Below are 15,972 nucleotides of genomic sequence, written 5' to 3'. Positions count from 1 at the left end.
TAAAATGCAGTTTTATAGGGGCTTCTTCCTCTTTTAAGTCAATGGTTGAGGAGAGAAAGAATTAAAAAGAGAGATTATGCTTCTGCTTAAGATTGTGCTGGATGTTCTAGCCAAGGCAGTTAGGCAAGCAAGGGATATAGAAGATATCCAGGTTGGAAAGGAAGAAGGAAAACTATCTCTTTTTGCAGATGTCATTATGTTATATATAGGAAATCCTGAGGAATCATCCTTGCAAAAAATTGTTAGAACTAATAAAAAAGTTCAGTAAGGTTACAGGATACAAGATCAATATATAAAAGTCCATTGTTTATCTATACACTAGTTATAAATAATCTGAAAATGAAATTAAGAAAACAAATTCATGGATAATAACATAAAAAATTAAATATTAAGGAATAAATTTAGCAAAAAAGTGCAATACATATACTGTAAACTACAAAACATTGTTGAAAGAAATGGAAGAAGAACCAAACAAATGGAAGAACATCTTGTGTTCATGAATTGGAAGACTTATGATTGGTAAAATGGCAACACTCCCTATATTGATATGTGGAGCCAGTGTCAAAATTTCAGCTATTTCTTTTGCAGAAATGGACTAGCTGATCCTAAAGTTCATATGGAAATTCAAGGGACCTAGAGTGGCCAGAATAATCTTGAAGAGTAACAAAGTTCAAGGACTCACACTTTTCAATTCCAATACTTACTACAAAGCTACAGTAATCAACATAGTGTGATGCTGGCATAAGAACAGACATATAAGACCAATGGAATAAAACTGAGAGTCTAGAAACAGACTCTTCTTTCTTTTATGGTCAGTTGGTTTTTGACAACGGTGCCAAGACCATTCAGTGAGAGAAAGAATAGTCCTTTCAACAAATGGCCATGGGACAACTGGATATCCACATGCAAAAGAATGAAATTAGACCTTCTGCATCATACCACATGCAAAAATTAACATGGATCAAAGACCTAAATGTAAGAGCTGAAACCATAAAACTATTAGAAAAAAAGCATAAGTATAGTAAGTCTTCATGGCCTTGGATTAGGCAACAGTTTCCTAAACTAAAGTACAAGGGACCAAAGGGAAAAAAAATCAATAAATTGGGCTTCATTAAGATTAAAAACTTTTGTGTTTTAAAGGATTCCATCAAGAAAGTGAAAAGACAACCCACAAAATGGAATAAAACATTTGAAAATCATATATTTAAGGGACTTGTAACCAGAATGTGTAAAGAACTCTAGTTCAAAAATAAGAGAAATAACTTAATTGAAATATGGACAAAGGATATAAGTAGACATTTCTCCAGAGAAGAGACACAAATAGCCAATAAACACATAAAAAGGTGTGTGACACACTAGCCATCGGGGAAATGCAGATCAAAACTTCAGGGAGATATCATTTCATACCTACCAGGACAGCTATCCTGAAAAGACAGATAAGAACAGGTGCTGGAAATGTCTGGGGGGCGGGTATTGAACCCTCGTACACTATTGGTGGGAGTGAGTTGGTGCAGCTCCTTTGGAAAGGAGTCTGACAGATCCTCAAATTACCCGTAGAGTTACCATACAACCCTGCCACTCTATTCCTAGTTATTTACCCAAGAGAAACGAAAACACAAATCCACCCAAAAATGTGTACACAAATGTTCATAGAAGCATTATTCTTCATAGCCAAAAGTGGGAACAATTCTAATGTCCATCAGCAGATGAATGGATAAATAAAATGCATTATACTCATACAGTGGGATATCATTCAGCCATATGAAGGAATGAAGTACTGTTACATGCTAAAAAGATGAATGAATCTTGAAAACATGCTAAGTGAAAGAAGCCAGTCACAAAAGGCCACATGCTGTATGATTCCATTTATCTGAAATAATTAGAATAGGTAAATCCTTAGAGACAAGTAGATTAATGTTTGTCAGGGACTGGGGTGAAGGGAGTATGGAAAATGACTGCCAGTTGGATGTGGAGTCTTTTCATGGGTGATGAAAATGTTCTGTGGTTAGGTACTGCTGATGGTTATACAACCTCATGAATATACTAAAAACAGTGAACTGTACTTTTTTTTTAAATGGTGAATTTTATGATATGTAAATTATATCTCAATTTAAAAAATAAATGAGAAGGATTGATGGAAATCATTGGATATTTTATAATATCTCATATGATCATTGTGGTCTTAGCAAGGTTGACTAGCAATGTAGGAGGCAACTGTTGTCCTCGGGGCACTGGATGGGACCCAAGGAACTATTTCTATCACCAAATGCCTGGAAGACATCTCCATACTGTCTGTGGTATCACAACCCCACCTACAGATGATTCACTTCCGAGAAAGGACCCCTCCAGTAACCATTGGACATTTCAGTGATTTCTAGCTTTTTGCTTTTACCAACAATGCTGTGGTTAATGGTCTCACTGTTAATGCACAACATGTTAAATATAAGCCCTACATCATACACAGTTGCCCCCAACTCTGGGAAGAGAGCTGTTCTCCCAACTACTCATCCTGTTTTATATACTGGTATACAGTGGGCTTCAAACCCAGGCAAGACTCCTTGCACTGTGGTCCCCTGGGCCATGGTGCTGTGCCACCCTCCACCCAGGAGGGTAAAATCCTTCCCCAGCTCTCACAGACCCTCTGCTCCTCTTTGAGTCATGAGACGAACCCTTCCACTCTCTCGTCACATAGCACTACACGTGCTGTTGGTGTTCAAAAAGCGCTTCTAGCCTCCCCTTACGAAATGAAGCCAGTGTTTGTCTCATTTGCCTCTTTCCAGTAGGGAGTCATGGAATTTTTTCGATGCAGTACAAAAAAAGTTTTCCCTTGTTACCTTTTCTACTTTTGTCTCCTGTAATTTCCAAGTTCTCTGTATTTCTGTGTGTTTTTTTTTTAAGATTTTATTTATTTATTCATGAGAGAGAGAGAGAGAGGCGCAGAGACACAGGCAGGGGAGAAGCAGGCTTCATGCAGGGAGCCTGACGTGGGACTAATCCCGGGTCTCCAGGATCAAGCCCTGCCTGGGCTGAAGGCGGCGCTAAACCGCTGAGCCACCTGGGCTGCCCTATTCCTGTGTTCTGAATGTGTGTGGCCGACTGACAGCTTGCATTTCATTATGATCACTCTAGCCCTAAAAGGGTATGGGGCTCCTTTAAACCTGGCTTAGGAGGATTCCAGCTCTGATTTACCAGATATGTACCTCTCTCTCCTTCCCCCTGTCCCCAGACTACAACACAGTAGACAGGATAACGAAAGCCTCTTACTGCTTGAATCCGATACTCCTCTGCTAAATCTATCCCCAAATATGTGCGGTTGAATAAAATTCAGTTAAGTTTCCTCTAATTCATTTAGGTATTTTTTGTTGGTTTTAATCATGATCCCCCTTGGTGCTGATTTGGAATAACCAAGGCTACAGAGCAAACCTGTTGACTTCGCTGCAGTGGCTGAACACTGTTTCGCATTGAAATGCTGCAGCTGAAATTATTCTGGGCTGTTTTATCTCCTAAAATCATAGAATATTAGGATCAGAAAGGACCTTACAAGTGATTTTGCCTAACCTTCCATATCGCTGACAGACAGCCACCCAGCTTCTACTGAAAATTTCCAGGATCCGATTCTCCCTGTTCTGGCAAGCAGCAGTTTCCCTGTTGAGTACACCCATCTTACAATGGCTTTCCTCGGACTGGGCCCGAACCTGCCTCCCTGTAAGGCCCGCCAGGTCATCTTACTTACCTCCAGAGTTGCATAGGATTTGCTTTGTTCTCCCACAAATAAATCCACACATTTGAAGACCACTGTCATTTCCTTTCCTAGTCACTAGGTCACAGATTTTGGAAATTTGTCCTTCATAATGCAAGGTTGAGAGAATTCTTACCTTCTTGGGCTTCGTCCTATGTTGTTGTCTTCATTAACATTGGCCTTTCCAAATGTGACACCTGAACTGAACACAGCACTCTGTTTGAGGTTATGCCTGTGAAGAATGCAGTGAGGCTGTTACTGCTTGCCTTGTCTGGCTGAACCAGAAAAGAATGGACCAGCACTGATCAAGTTAGATGCATTCACATATACACCATATTTCATTTTAAACCAGTATTGTGCACCTTCTCGTGGTGTTCTTACTGTTCCAACCCACATGCATTTTTCTCTCCTTAGTAATATTCATTAAATGCTTCTGATGTGCCACCGTCCTAGGCACTCTACATACATTATCTCATTTAGTCCTCAAAATGGCCCAATGAGAAAGGTACTGGTACCATCTTCCTTCCCATGTGACAGATGAAGAGACCAATGCATAGAGGTGTTATGCATTGGGTCATGTTCCCATAGCTAGTAAGTGGTGAGCTACGATGAACGTAGAGGAAAGTCTGGCTCCAGAGCCCAGCTCTTGACCACTGCTCTGCACGCTGTCTGACCTCCTCACCAGCAGTACTTCCTGCTACATTGTCATTGTTCCTGTTGAGCCCACCTCCCAGTGTGGTTATTGTGTTGGAAGCCAGCCACATCAATCACCTCTTGCAGCATGTTGAGTTTACAATTTAATATACTAAATCTTTTTCATAGGCAAAGGCTTAATTTTTAAAACCCTTTTGTCCTTGTTAACTATTGTCTGACTAATTTTGGATCTTCATTTCAGCCTGTGCTTGTTCTTGACCGTGGATGTTGTCAATCAACTAGCTAGACTCCCAGCTTGGCCTGAAATGCAAATCTGTTATACCAATACATCATCCCTAAGTACTACTCCCTCCTGTACCTGGATTCTAGCAAGTATTTATTCAATAGCCTTGGGTTCTATTTTTTAACCTACAAGCCTGTGAAACAACCTCCATACACTCACACTTCTGCATCCATTCTATCAGCTGCCCTGTAGAAAGAAGCCAGGATGCCTGATGCCCACAGTGAATTTCTGGAAGCGGCCCTCTAGATCCCATGCTAACTCCAGTAGTTCATCATTTTCTGTTCTAAGTGTGCACAAGCTTTCTGTTCAATAACCCAGTCATGAATTTTGTCTTCCCTCCTCTTATCCCTTCTTTCTTAGCAAATCAGAATACCATTTGTCTGTCTCCACCAATCCCTTCCCCATTGTCTCCATGATGATACCCCCAGAGGTATGTGGTCACCAGTAGAAGCTTTCAGAGCTGTGGCATGTCAGAACTCTTGAAAGAGGGAGTCCCCTTCACCTGTCCCAGGCAGCAGTTCCCACAGAGCAATGCTTGTTGTGCCATGTACATCATTCTCCTTAGCAGGAAAGTTAAAGCAAAGTGAGAGTCAAGTAGTTCATTGCTTCTGTCACCTCTTAACACCTGGTCTTTGTGCTCTGAACGTTACTTCTAAAGCCCCTTTTTGTTGTCCTGGACAGTCTCCATTAGCATCAGTTCATTCTGACTTTTTGCCTTCCTGGCAAGGATTTTACAGCCTCTGGGCTCTTATATTTAGCCGTCTTTTTTTCTTCTTCTTTCTCCAGCATCTCTTCCATCTTTTGAACATGTCCTCTGAAAATTCATCTTAAGGAAACATCCCCCACAGTTATAATGGGGTCTGTGCCCTCTGTTTTTTCCTCATCTCCTTTTTTTTTAATTTTTTTTTATTTTTAAAGATCTTTATTTATTCATGAGGGACAGAGAGAGAGAGAGAGAGGCAGAGACACAGGCAGAGGGAGAAGCAGGCTCCCCGCAGGGAGCCCGACATGGGACTCCATCCCAGGACTCCAGGATCACGCCCTGGGCTGAAGGCAGGTGCTAAACTGCTGAGCCACCCAGGGATCCCCCCCTCATCTCCTTTGAAAACATGTCGAAATTTTCTTTTGCTGTGTTGAATGTGATGATACATGGCTTAGGCCATTGTATTACTCTGTTCTTTGTTTTTTCCTCTGGGATTTTGTTTCTTAGGAATTTCTGATTTATGGTCACTCAGAACCTGAGGACTGTTGTGGTTGTGTACTGATGCTCATTACTTCTTTTCTAAATTCATTTTTCATTTTCCTACGGGACTAATCAAAATTTGGGGACTCCGTTCGTGTTTTCTACTGTTCTGCTAACTATAGAATCTTTCTTTGTCACATCCTTCAGCAGCTGACTTCTCCTTCCATAGATTCCAACCGCTGGCTCCTTTTACCGTCAGGGGACAGAATATACCTTGGTCACTTTTTTCTGGTTCCTCCGGAGGGAAGCATCCTTCTGTCTTAAATCATCTTAGCAATTGCCTTTTTCAACACCAGAGCAATATCCTGCTGTGTTGGCTACAGGATAATGGTCCCTGACGAGGAAGAACCTTCAGGCTGGGTAACTGTTAAATCCATTGTGAAAACCACACAGATAATCAAACTTGCCAAACAGTAGCTCTGACACAATACAACATCATTAGTTAAAGGTGTGCATGACATTGTGTCTGCTTCTCTCTGGTAGTGTGATCCGAAGTCAAGTCGATGGCAAGGATGCACATTTTATAGATGGGAAGACTGTTGCAAAAATCAGTGTAGGATATAGGATTCCTCTACTTGAATCATTCCACAGAAATGTAGTAATCTTCTCACAGACTGGTGTAGACCATTGGCTTGTGTGTCAGGAATCTGCCCAGACCGAGCTCACTAGAACTTTAGGCAATGCCTGATATTTGTTGTTTCTTTCTGTTGCTTTCTGAAGATTTGGCAAAGAGCAGCCTAAAAGACCAACCCCTGAAGGGTTTATACTCAAAGTTAGGTTTCACAAAGGGAAAGTGGAAGGGCTCATTTATGTTTCCTGTCTTATTTAAAATGCTTTTTATTTTGGAGTGATTTTAGACTGAGGAGAAGCTACTAAAATAAGAGGTCCTATGTGCCCTTTGCCCAGCTTCCCCTGATGAGAATATGTGAGATGTCTTGTGAATATCTCTGCCTGTGAGAGGCAGGGTCAGCCTGAACTCCAGTCGGGATGCCCTATGATAATAGCAGCATTCATGCCCTGCTTACCAAATGTCAACAGGAACTGGCTAAGCACTATTGGGTGCTGCGGCACCCTAATGAGGGTGTCGTCACGATCACTGTCCCCTTTCTGCAGATGAAGGATTGGACTGACTTCATGGGGTTGAGTGACTCGTGTGGCACTTTAGTGGCAAAGACAAGATTCACATCTGAACTCTTAACCATTATGTTATGCTGCTTCCCTGCATGTCTCACACGTGTGTTTGGGGCTCAGCTAAACACCATGGGGCCAGTTTCTGCAGGAGGGTAGTGTTTAACCTCCTGCATTATGGTGGGGTGATGAGGCCCTGTTCCCGGCCCTTCATACCTTGCAGTCAGTTGTGAATGACAGACAGACAAATATGTTGAAATGCTGAAGGGATGTTGTCTCATTTCTTTCTGCCTCGTTTTGGGGGTGCTTCGTTTCTGGCTCAGGCACTACAGGAGCGAATTTGTAGATGAAGATATCCTGTGGCTCTCACTTCTACCGCCGAGGGGTATGAGATGCAGGATGCTGGCAGACGGCCCGTCTGGGCTGTGGCAGAGCAGTAGGTGTTCAGACCCACGCTGACACGCCTGAGCACCTTTCAGAGGCCTTGTCCCAAATCCCACCTTTGATGATACTCCTGCAGAATCACCCCCTTCTTCAGGAGATTTGATTCTTAGTCCAGTCACTGTGTATCAACTATCACTGCTATCTGACAGCTCTTTAAATGTCCATATTGCTTCTTAGCGCAGCAGAAAAGCCAGGAGGCAGGAAGGGAAAGGTCATGCTAATCTTGGTTGTTACATTTGGTGCCAGGTACAACAGACACCAAGCACATTTAAGCCCAAACGACCTTGGTAACTTGATCTCTCACATTCCATGTATTTCAGCCAAGGAAAGAAACACTGGTGTACAATGTTAAAGAGATGCTTAACACTTTGGCATTTACAAAGTGCTTCCAAATTATCTGAGCCTCATCGCCTCATCACATTCTCTATAGGTGGGGGTGCTGAGGGAGGGTACGCAGCTTGTCTCAGTTTTGACACTTATATTCGGCATAGCTACCATGGATCTTGGGGAGGCCTAAGCGTTCCAGGACACTTGGAAAGTGAGCATTTCACTGTGAAAGTCAAATGCTCACTTTTCAGATTTAATTTTATAAGAGGCAAGAAGGAAGGTAGATGAGAATGGGACTGAGCCAGTTGTATCTGCCACAGTTCTTTCTACCTCTCCCAGCATCATTTAAAAAACAGCATCAGTGGCTCAGATGCATAGGGCTTTGTTAATCCTCGCTCGTCACGTGTTCATGGCCCATGAATAGCAAAGCTCCTTTTCTAGATTGATTCCCTTCTATTCTCAAAACTTGTACTGCATTGTGTGCATCTATTTTTTTAACTTTCTGATTGAAATGTAACATATGTAAAGTACATAGATATTTCTAGATAACTCAGTAGATTTTTACTATGTATCCTTGTGAAAGCACCACCTAGATCAATATATAGAATATTACCAGCATCTCAGAAACCTTATTTTTTCCCTGCTCGGTCAATACTGGTTACCCCCAAGGGTAACCATCATTGTGGTTAATCTGGTCTCTATCCCCATTGGTTTGTTTTGCCCGTTCATTATTTAAATGCATTCATACATTGGCGTGTACTCTTTTTGGACATGCCTTCTATCACTCACCTGTGAGAGTCATCTGGTTTTTGCATGAACGGGGAGTTAATTTGTTTCCTGCTCTCTCTCTGCTTTATCTTCTAGGATAAGTGGCATCATGAGGACTAGAGTAGCACAGAAATGGGAGCCACCTTTTTCCCACTCGTGGAGTATCTCTTCCTCTTAAAAACCATTCCCTTTAATTTCTCATAAAGCTTGCGTGGTGCACTGCCTTCTTTGGCACGATGTCTACTTTAAAAGGAATCTCTTGGAGACTTGTACATTTGCCTTGGATGCTGTCAGCCTAAAAGAATTTTCTTGAACACTTCTTCATTTGGAGAAGGTGAAAGAAGAAAGTAAGAGAAGGATGTTTTCTGGAGGGACATATTTAGACAAAGGGAAAAAAAGCACCAACTACAGGCATCACTAGGAGCTTGAACTAGAAACCAGCCTTTGGAGCTGAGACTTACATCTGTCTTCTGGGTCCCTCCCCTTCTCATAGTCTCAGTACAAAGCTGAAGGCATGAGAAGCTCAAGCAAGTCTGTCTCTTGGGGGTGGGAAAGCTGGTTTGAATTCAGGCCGACTCTGAGAAGCCTTCCACCTGCTAAGGCTATGGGTGGTGGGCTTTCCCTATCAAAGCCAGGGTGGCTTTCTTTATAAAAACACTCAGTCCTAGGACAAACTTGAGAGCAGGAATAAAGCTGATGCTTTTCAATGGAGTCTTAAATGAAGATGAAAGAGACTAGTTATTGCTGCAAGTATGGTCATATATGTAAGTCAGGGATCAAGCACAAATATTAAAATTGTGCAGTTAGCTCTAGTGTTCGGTTGTTGTCTCTGCCTTAGGAATCTGCTGGTTTCATGCCTTCTATCTGCCAAGATAACATCCTGGAATACTCTGCAGAGATTTAATCAGGGCTTCTTGCTCAGCAGCTAGCACACACTGCAAAGGTCCAGATTGGCAAGCTGGGCCATCCTCAGGCACTTCCATTTAGCATCCTTATGCCTTTGTGTCTGTGAGCATATGGGATTAAGTGGATGAACCACTGAAATCCATCACTTCTAACATCAGATGACCAACCTTGAATTTAGCAATATTTATTGCTAACAACTTTACAATATTTTACTAAGTTTATTGAGTAATTTTTATAGCCCTGGCCCTTGCTCTGGGCTTTGCGTATAATATCTCAATTATACCCCCACAGGACCTTGGGAGTTAGGTGGGATTATTCCCAATTTGCAAGTGAGCAAATTGAGGGTCAGAGAATTTAATCTGGCAGTAAGTAGGGAGTAGTAAGAAGTGGGATTGAGATTCAACACCAGGTCTCTCGGGTTCCAAAGGCCACGTACCTTGTAACACCACATTGCTTTTGAAAAATAAGTCCTCCCCTTCTGATGTGCCAACCCTCTGGTCAGCCCTTGCCTCCCCTCACCCCAAGACACACTCTTCAGTCTGTCCAGTAACTGGTTTTAGAACAGCTGAAAGCTGGAAATACCTTGCCACTCATTTTGTTTAGCTGATTTTTGAAGCTTCATTATTACCCAGTTGTATTTTTTAAAGGAATTTTTAAAAACACTTAAAGCTGTAGGGGCGCCTGGGTGGTGATCGACTCTTGGTTTTGGCTCAAGTCCTGATCTCAGAGTTGTGAGATGGAGCCTCAGACTCTGCACTCAGTGGGGAATCTGCTTAAGGCTGTCTCCCTCTCCCTTGGCCCCTCCCCTTTCCCTAAAATAAATAAATAAATATTAAAAAAATACTTAAAGTTATAGAGCAAAATGGAAAGCACCTTGATGATAAGAAAACATTGGTTGGTTTTAATGCTGATGTCACCACGAATCAAAACAAGTTCTGAGACTTGGGACACAGACTTAATTTCTGGGTGCCTCAGTTTCCCTTATTTGTGAAATGAGGAGGTTAAAATGTATGCTGTTAATGCCTCTACCTGTTCTAAAAACATGGGCTGGTATGACTTTTGTTTTTGGTTTTGAGATTCTAAAATGGACTCAGAGTACAAATATTTCTTAAGCCTTAACTGCTTAAATGCAAGTTAAGCGAAGTGGATCAACATTGGGGCTTTCAGAATTTTTTAAAAAAGATATTAGTTCTTTGCCCTTCTGAGTAAAACTGCATTTTCCATTGCATGTCCCAGTCCATCACTCCCACTAAAAGAAAATCCCATAGGTTCTTAAATAATTCATATTGGAGCTCAGATTCCTTGAGGGTCTGGCAAGCTTTAATCTTGGATAAAATGATGTGAAATATTGCCAATAGCCAACCTTGGGTTGCCAACCCAAATATAAATCCCTCCTTGTTTAATAAATGAATTTGTAATATAAACTGTTTTAAATTATACCTGGTACAATTGAATAGACCTCAGATACTGTTGAGCAACTTTGAAAATAAGAAATAAGATGATATTATAGTCTAATTATTGAAGAATGTGCATACTTAAACAAAATTTTACTGCATCATTTTAGACCCAATAAAGAGAAAACTGGCCACGTGAGTGACTCAGGATCATCTGTCATCAAACATGGGCTCAATCCTGAGAAGGTCTTCATGCAGGTTCATTATTTAAAGGTAAGTACATCTAAGTGGCAGAAGCCAGTTGTTATGGGGCAACACTTTTTTTTTTTTTTTAAGATTTTATTTTTTATTCATCAGAGACACAGAGAAAGACAGAGGCAGAGACACAGGCAGAGGGAGAAGCAGGCTCCATGTAGGGAGCCCGATGTGGGAATCGATCCTGGGACTCCAGGGTCAAGCCCTGGGCTGAAGGCAGGTGCTAAACTGCTGAGCCACCCAGGGATCCCCATGGGGCAACACTTTTTAGGTTATATGTGTAAACCTATAAACATGGCTGGGGCAAAACAAAAAGATTATCCACATTGTAATGTCATTTGACTGGGTAGGTATCTGACATCCAATAATTAAAACATTTCATACCCCCAAAATTAGACATGAATCAGATTCCCTGCCCTGTACATCCCTTCCTCTGCTCCATGTCAGTTTTGAAGAGCAGAATCTCGAAATTGCTGTTAGGTTCCAAGTAGAAGACAGGAGGAATAAAGAAGTATTTTGTGTTATTAAAACTTTTCCTGCTAGCTGAGAGAGACAGGAGCTGGACCCCTCTTGACTTTTGGTCCATGACACACATAAGGCTTCGTACAAACCAAGGAAAAATGAGATGGTGATACCATTAATAGAATGGTTGAGAACAAAATAGTTTTCCTTAATTTCCAGGTACAGTCCTACTGGTAAAGATATGAAGGGCAGCCTGGGGCATATCAGACAGGACTTCCTCTATGTGCAGAAAGCGCTGGTGGGTACGTTAGAGTTGGCTCTGTTGTAAGCAGTGTTCTTATGAACCTGTGATAGGCATCTTTATTTTTTTCTTCCTTCTAGGGCTATTTCCTTCTCCGGTTTCTTGCCCAAAGACTTGGAGATGACACCTATTTTGCATTTTTAAGAAAATTTGTGCACACATTTCATGGGCAGTTGATTCTTTCCCAGGTAATTTATGTGTCGTCACAAGTCCATGATACATAATTGGAGGGAGTGTGGCATGTGGGGACTAGGTTATGTGAGTATCAAAAAGTAGGGAAAAGATTTACGATTTAATGCAGTAGGAAAAATAGGGAGTTAACAAAGTGGACCCAGAAAGGTGTTGTTTTAGAGAGGACAGACTGTAACCCAAAACTGTCCTGTGCACAGGGATGTGGATAGTCTACCTTATGTGACCTTAAAAACAAAACCAACACAATCCTGCTCTTCCCTCTACGTGGAATGATCTTTGCAAAGTTGGCTTCCTCTTATCCTTTTGTCTTAGCTGGAACACCACAATCTCAGAGTCACCCCAGCTGCACAGATATGCACTCACTGTTATTCTCTTCCCTTTGCTGTTGTCATTGCCTTCATTGTCATTGCCATTATTCATAATTATATTGTCATTGGGGGGGGTCCCTTTTGTTTTTTTTTCTTCCTCCTCCTTCTGTGCATAAGCTCAACAAGGCCAGACCATGCTCTTTATTTTACCAGTACCTAATATACAATTGGCACACCATACATGTGGCATATATATTTGATCAACAAATCTCTTAATAAGAAGATACTCTGAAATATTCAGACAGCCTGGCCACAGAACTATCAGAGAAAGACACTGTCAGCTTATACTGGTGTCTGTGAGCTGCACATAGCAAGAAAGTTAGCAAAGGAGAGGCTCTGAAAACAGTGCTCGAAGGATGTGGTCTCAACACAGATTGGTGTGACGGGTATTTTTGATATGTGACAGTGGTGCTCATACACAGTTTTGAAGTCACATTGTCCACAGTGTTAGATGTGACATATGTGTATGTACAACCTGAACACATATGAAGGGAGTAGCATGAGTGAAACAAGATGAGATGACTGTCCCTTGCCCTTACATTCTTTTTTTTCTTTTGGTTCAGGGGAAAGTAGGGTCTTCCTAAACATATACTTGGAAAGGTATCTTGAAAAGAGGCTCAGAAGTCTTATGTAGACTAATCAGTCTTGGTGGACTGATATGCCCAAATTCCCAATGCTTAAAACCACTGCCCACTGAGCTTCTTCAGTGTTAAATGAGCGCGTTGTATGTCCATGACCTCTGAGGTTCTGATGTCAGCCTCCTGTGGAACACTCAGTGCCTTCTCCACCAGGTCATTCAGGTTTTCTTTTGTTTATCTTTTCTGAACAACAACTTTATTGGTTTCTCATGACAGCTTTATTGAGTTATAATTCGTATACCATAAATTTCACCCTTTTAAAGTATGCAAGTCAGTGGTTCCCAGACATGCAAGAGGTTGTGCACCCTCACCACTCTGTCATTTTCAGAACATCTTCATCAGTCCCACAAGAAGCCTCCTGCCCATTAGCTGTCACTGCCCCAGGTCCACCTCCCCCCGGCGCCAGGCCAGCCCTACCCTACTGTCCATCAGTGTGGATTTGCCTCTTTTGGATGTTCCACATAAACAGAATCAGAGAATATGTGGCCTTTTGTGCTGGATTCTCTCCTGCAGCTCAGTGTGTTCTCGGTTCATGTGGTAGCATGGAGCAGCACTTCATTCCTCTTTCTTTATTTCAATATTTACTTTTTAAACTTTGGTAAAGCCTGCCTAACAAAATTTACCATTTTAATCATTGTAAAACATGTAGGTCAGCACATTAAGTACTTTCACACTGTTGTGCAGCAGTCAGCACCAGGCATCTCTAGAATGTTTTAATCTTCCCAGATTGACACTTGTATCCATTAAGCATAACCACCTTGTTTCCCCCACTTCCCCCAACAGGGCCCTGGAAACTATCATTCCACTTTCTGTTTGACTGCTCGAGATACTTCATATAAGTGGAATATTTGTACTTTTGGAACTGAGCATAATGTCTTCAGGTTTCATCCATGTTGCAGCACGTGTCAGAATTTCCCTCCTTCTTAAGACTGAATGTTTCATTGTTTGTTATGCCACATTTTGTTGGTGGATGCTTAGGTTATTTACACCTTTTGGCTATTGTCAGTAATGCTGCTATGAACATCAGCATACAAATAACTGTTTGAGTTCCTGTCTTCTTGTCTTTTAATTATATTTGAGGAAGTTCGATACTGTTTTTCACAGTGGCTGCACCATTTCACATTCTCACCAACAGTACACAAGTGTTCTATTTCTTCACATCCTTACCAACACTTGTTCTGTTCTTTTGATAATAGCCATCCTAGTCGGTGTGAAGTGGTATCTCATTGTGGTTTTAGTTTGCATTTCTCTGATAGCTAATGATGTTGAGCATTTTTTTAAGAAGGCTCCACACCGAACACTTGAACTCATGACCCTGAGATCAAAGAGATCCATGTTCTACGGACCTACCAACTTACCAAGCCAATCGGGCACCCAGATGTTGAGTATCTTTTTATGTGCTCATTGGCTTTTTGTATATCTTCTTTGGAGAAATATTTGTTTAGATCCTTTGCCAATTTTCTATTTGCATTGTCTTTTGTTTTTGAGTTATACTTTATATATTCCAGATTCAGGTGCCCTATCAAATATGTGATTTGCAAATATTTTTTCTCATTTTATGGGTTGTCTTTTTACTTTCTTGTCTCTTGTAGCACAAAAGCTTTTAATTTTGATAAAATCCAATTTATCTTTTTTATCTTTGGTTGCTTATACCTTAGCTATCATATGTAAGAAACCATTGCTTAATTGAAAGCTATAAAGATTTGCTTCTATGTTTTCTTCTAAGTGTTTTATTTTATAGCTTTAGCTCTTAACATTTAGGTCTCTTGTCCATTTGAGGGTTTTTTGGTTTTTTTTTTCATTTGAGGTAATTTTTATATATGTTGTGAGGTAGGGATCTAATTCTATTCTTTTGCATGTGACTATTCAGTTCTCTCATAACCATTTGTTGAAAGATTATTCTTTCCCTCCATTGAATTGTCTTGGCATCCTTGTTGAAAATCAATAGACTGTAAATGTAAGAGTTTATTTCTGGACTATTAATTTTATTCCATCAATCTATTTCCATCAATCTATTTCTGCAAGTACCACTGTAAAAAAAAACTCAAGCAATACATAAAAGTACAAAGAATATGAAATACTATTTAAAATCTCACCACCTATAAATGGCCATAATTAATATTAAGTGAACTTCATTCCAGAAATTGCACTATATCTCTCTCTTTTGGTATATTATATGATATGTATACATGTACCTGTACATATATGTGTATACACATATATAGATATAAAGATATATGAAGAAGTAATTTTATATAAAAGTAGGATTACATTATATGCATTTAAAAAAAAAGATTTTATGTATTTATTTGAGGGGTGGGGGAGAGCCCACACAGTGGGGAGGGGCAGAGAGAGAACCAGACTGTCTGCCAAGCAGGGAGCCCGATGTGGGGATCAATCCCAGGATCCTGGGATCATGACCCAATCTGAAGGCAGACACTTAACCAACTGAGCCTCCAGGTACCCCTTGTATGTGCTTTTTAATGAAGTGTTTTAAATTTTATTTTGCTTAAATTTAATAATGGAAAAGAAACTAAAGTGAATGCAAAGAGCTTTCTTGAACTTCAGACAAACGAGAGATTATTTCATAAAAGATTCTAATATATTCAAGAAGGATGATTACAAAAAAATCTTTGAGGTTGAAATTATTTTTTCCTCTTTAGCTATTTTTTCATTTTTAGAAAACATCAATTTATTCACTTCTGTAAAAGCTGAGGGAATTAGCAATTATATACTTCTACTACCTTTCTCCCAATTCAAAATATATATCTATATTCATGAAAGCCTTATTTTGATTCCACTTTTTGTTGGCTGAATTTTATTACCAAATTTATGTTGAAGACTCACTGCTTCTATGATTTTTGAGTTCT

General features: G+C 40.6%; 1 protein-coding gene across 50 annotated transcripts in view; it reads left to right on the top strand.

Annotated features, from left to right (window-relative positions):
• Nucleotides 1–15,972, top strand: part of AOPEP (aminopeptidase O (putative)) — a 332,941-nt gene that overhangs the window by 202,724 nt on the left and 114,245 nt on the right. For all 50 annotated transcript variants that reach the window (XR_012035345.1, XR_012035337.1, XR_012035356.1 and 47 more), the window contains 2 exons: nucleotides 11,057–11,159; nucleotides 11,985–12,092. Coding sequence is in view for 23 of the 50 variants with exons in the window: in XM_072835007.1 (XP_072691108.1) it covers nucleotides 11,057–11,159; nucleotides 11,985–12,092 (211 nt within the window). In the remaining 27 variants the exon portion in view is untranslated. The remainder of the gene's footprint in view (nucleotides 1–11,056; nucleotides 11,160–11,984; nucleotides 12,093–15,972) is intronic.

The sequence above is a fragment of the Canis lupus genome, chromosome 1 (genome assembly GCF_048164855.1).
Source record: "Canis lupus baileyi chromosome 1, mCanLup2.hap1, whole genome shotgun sequence".
NCBI lineage: Eukaryota > Metazoa > Chordata > Mammalia > Carnivora > Canidae > Canis > Canis lupus.
This window is presented reverse-complemented; position numbering and strand designations above follow the sequence as displayed.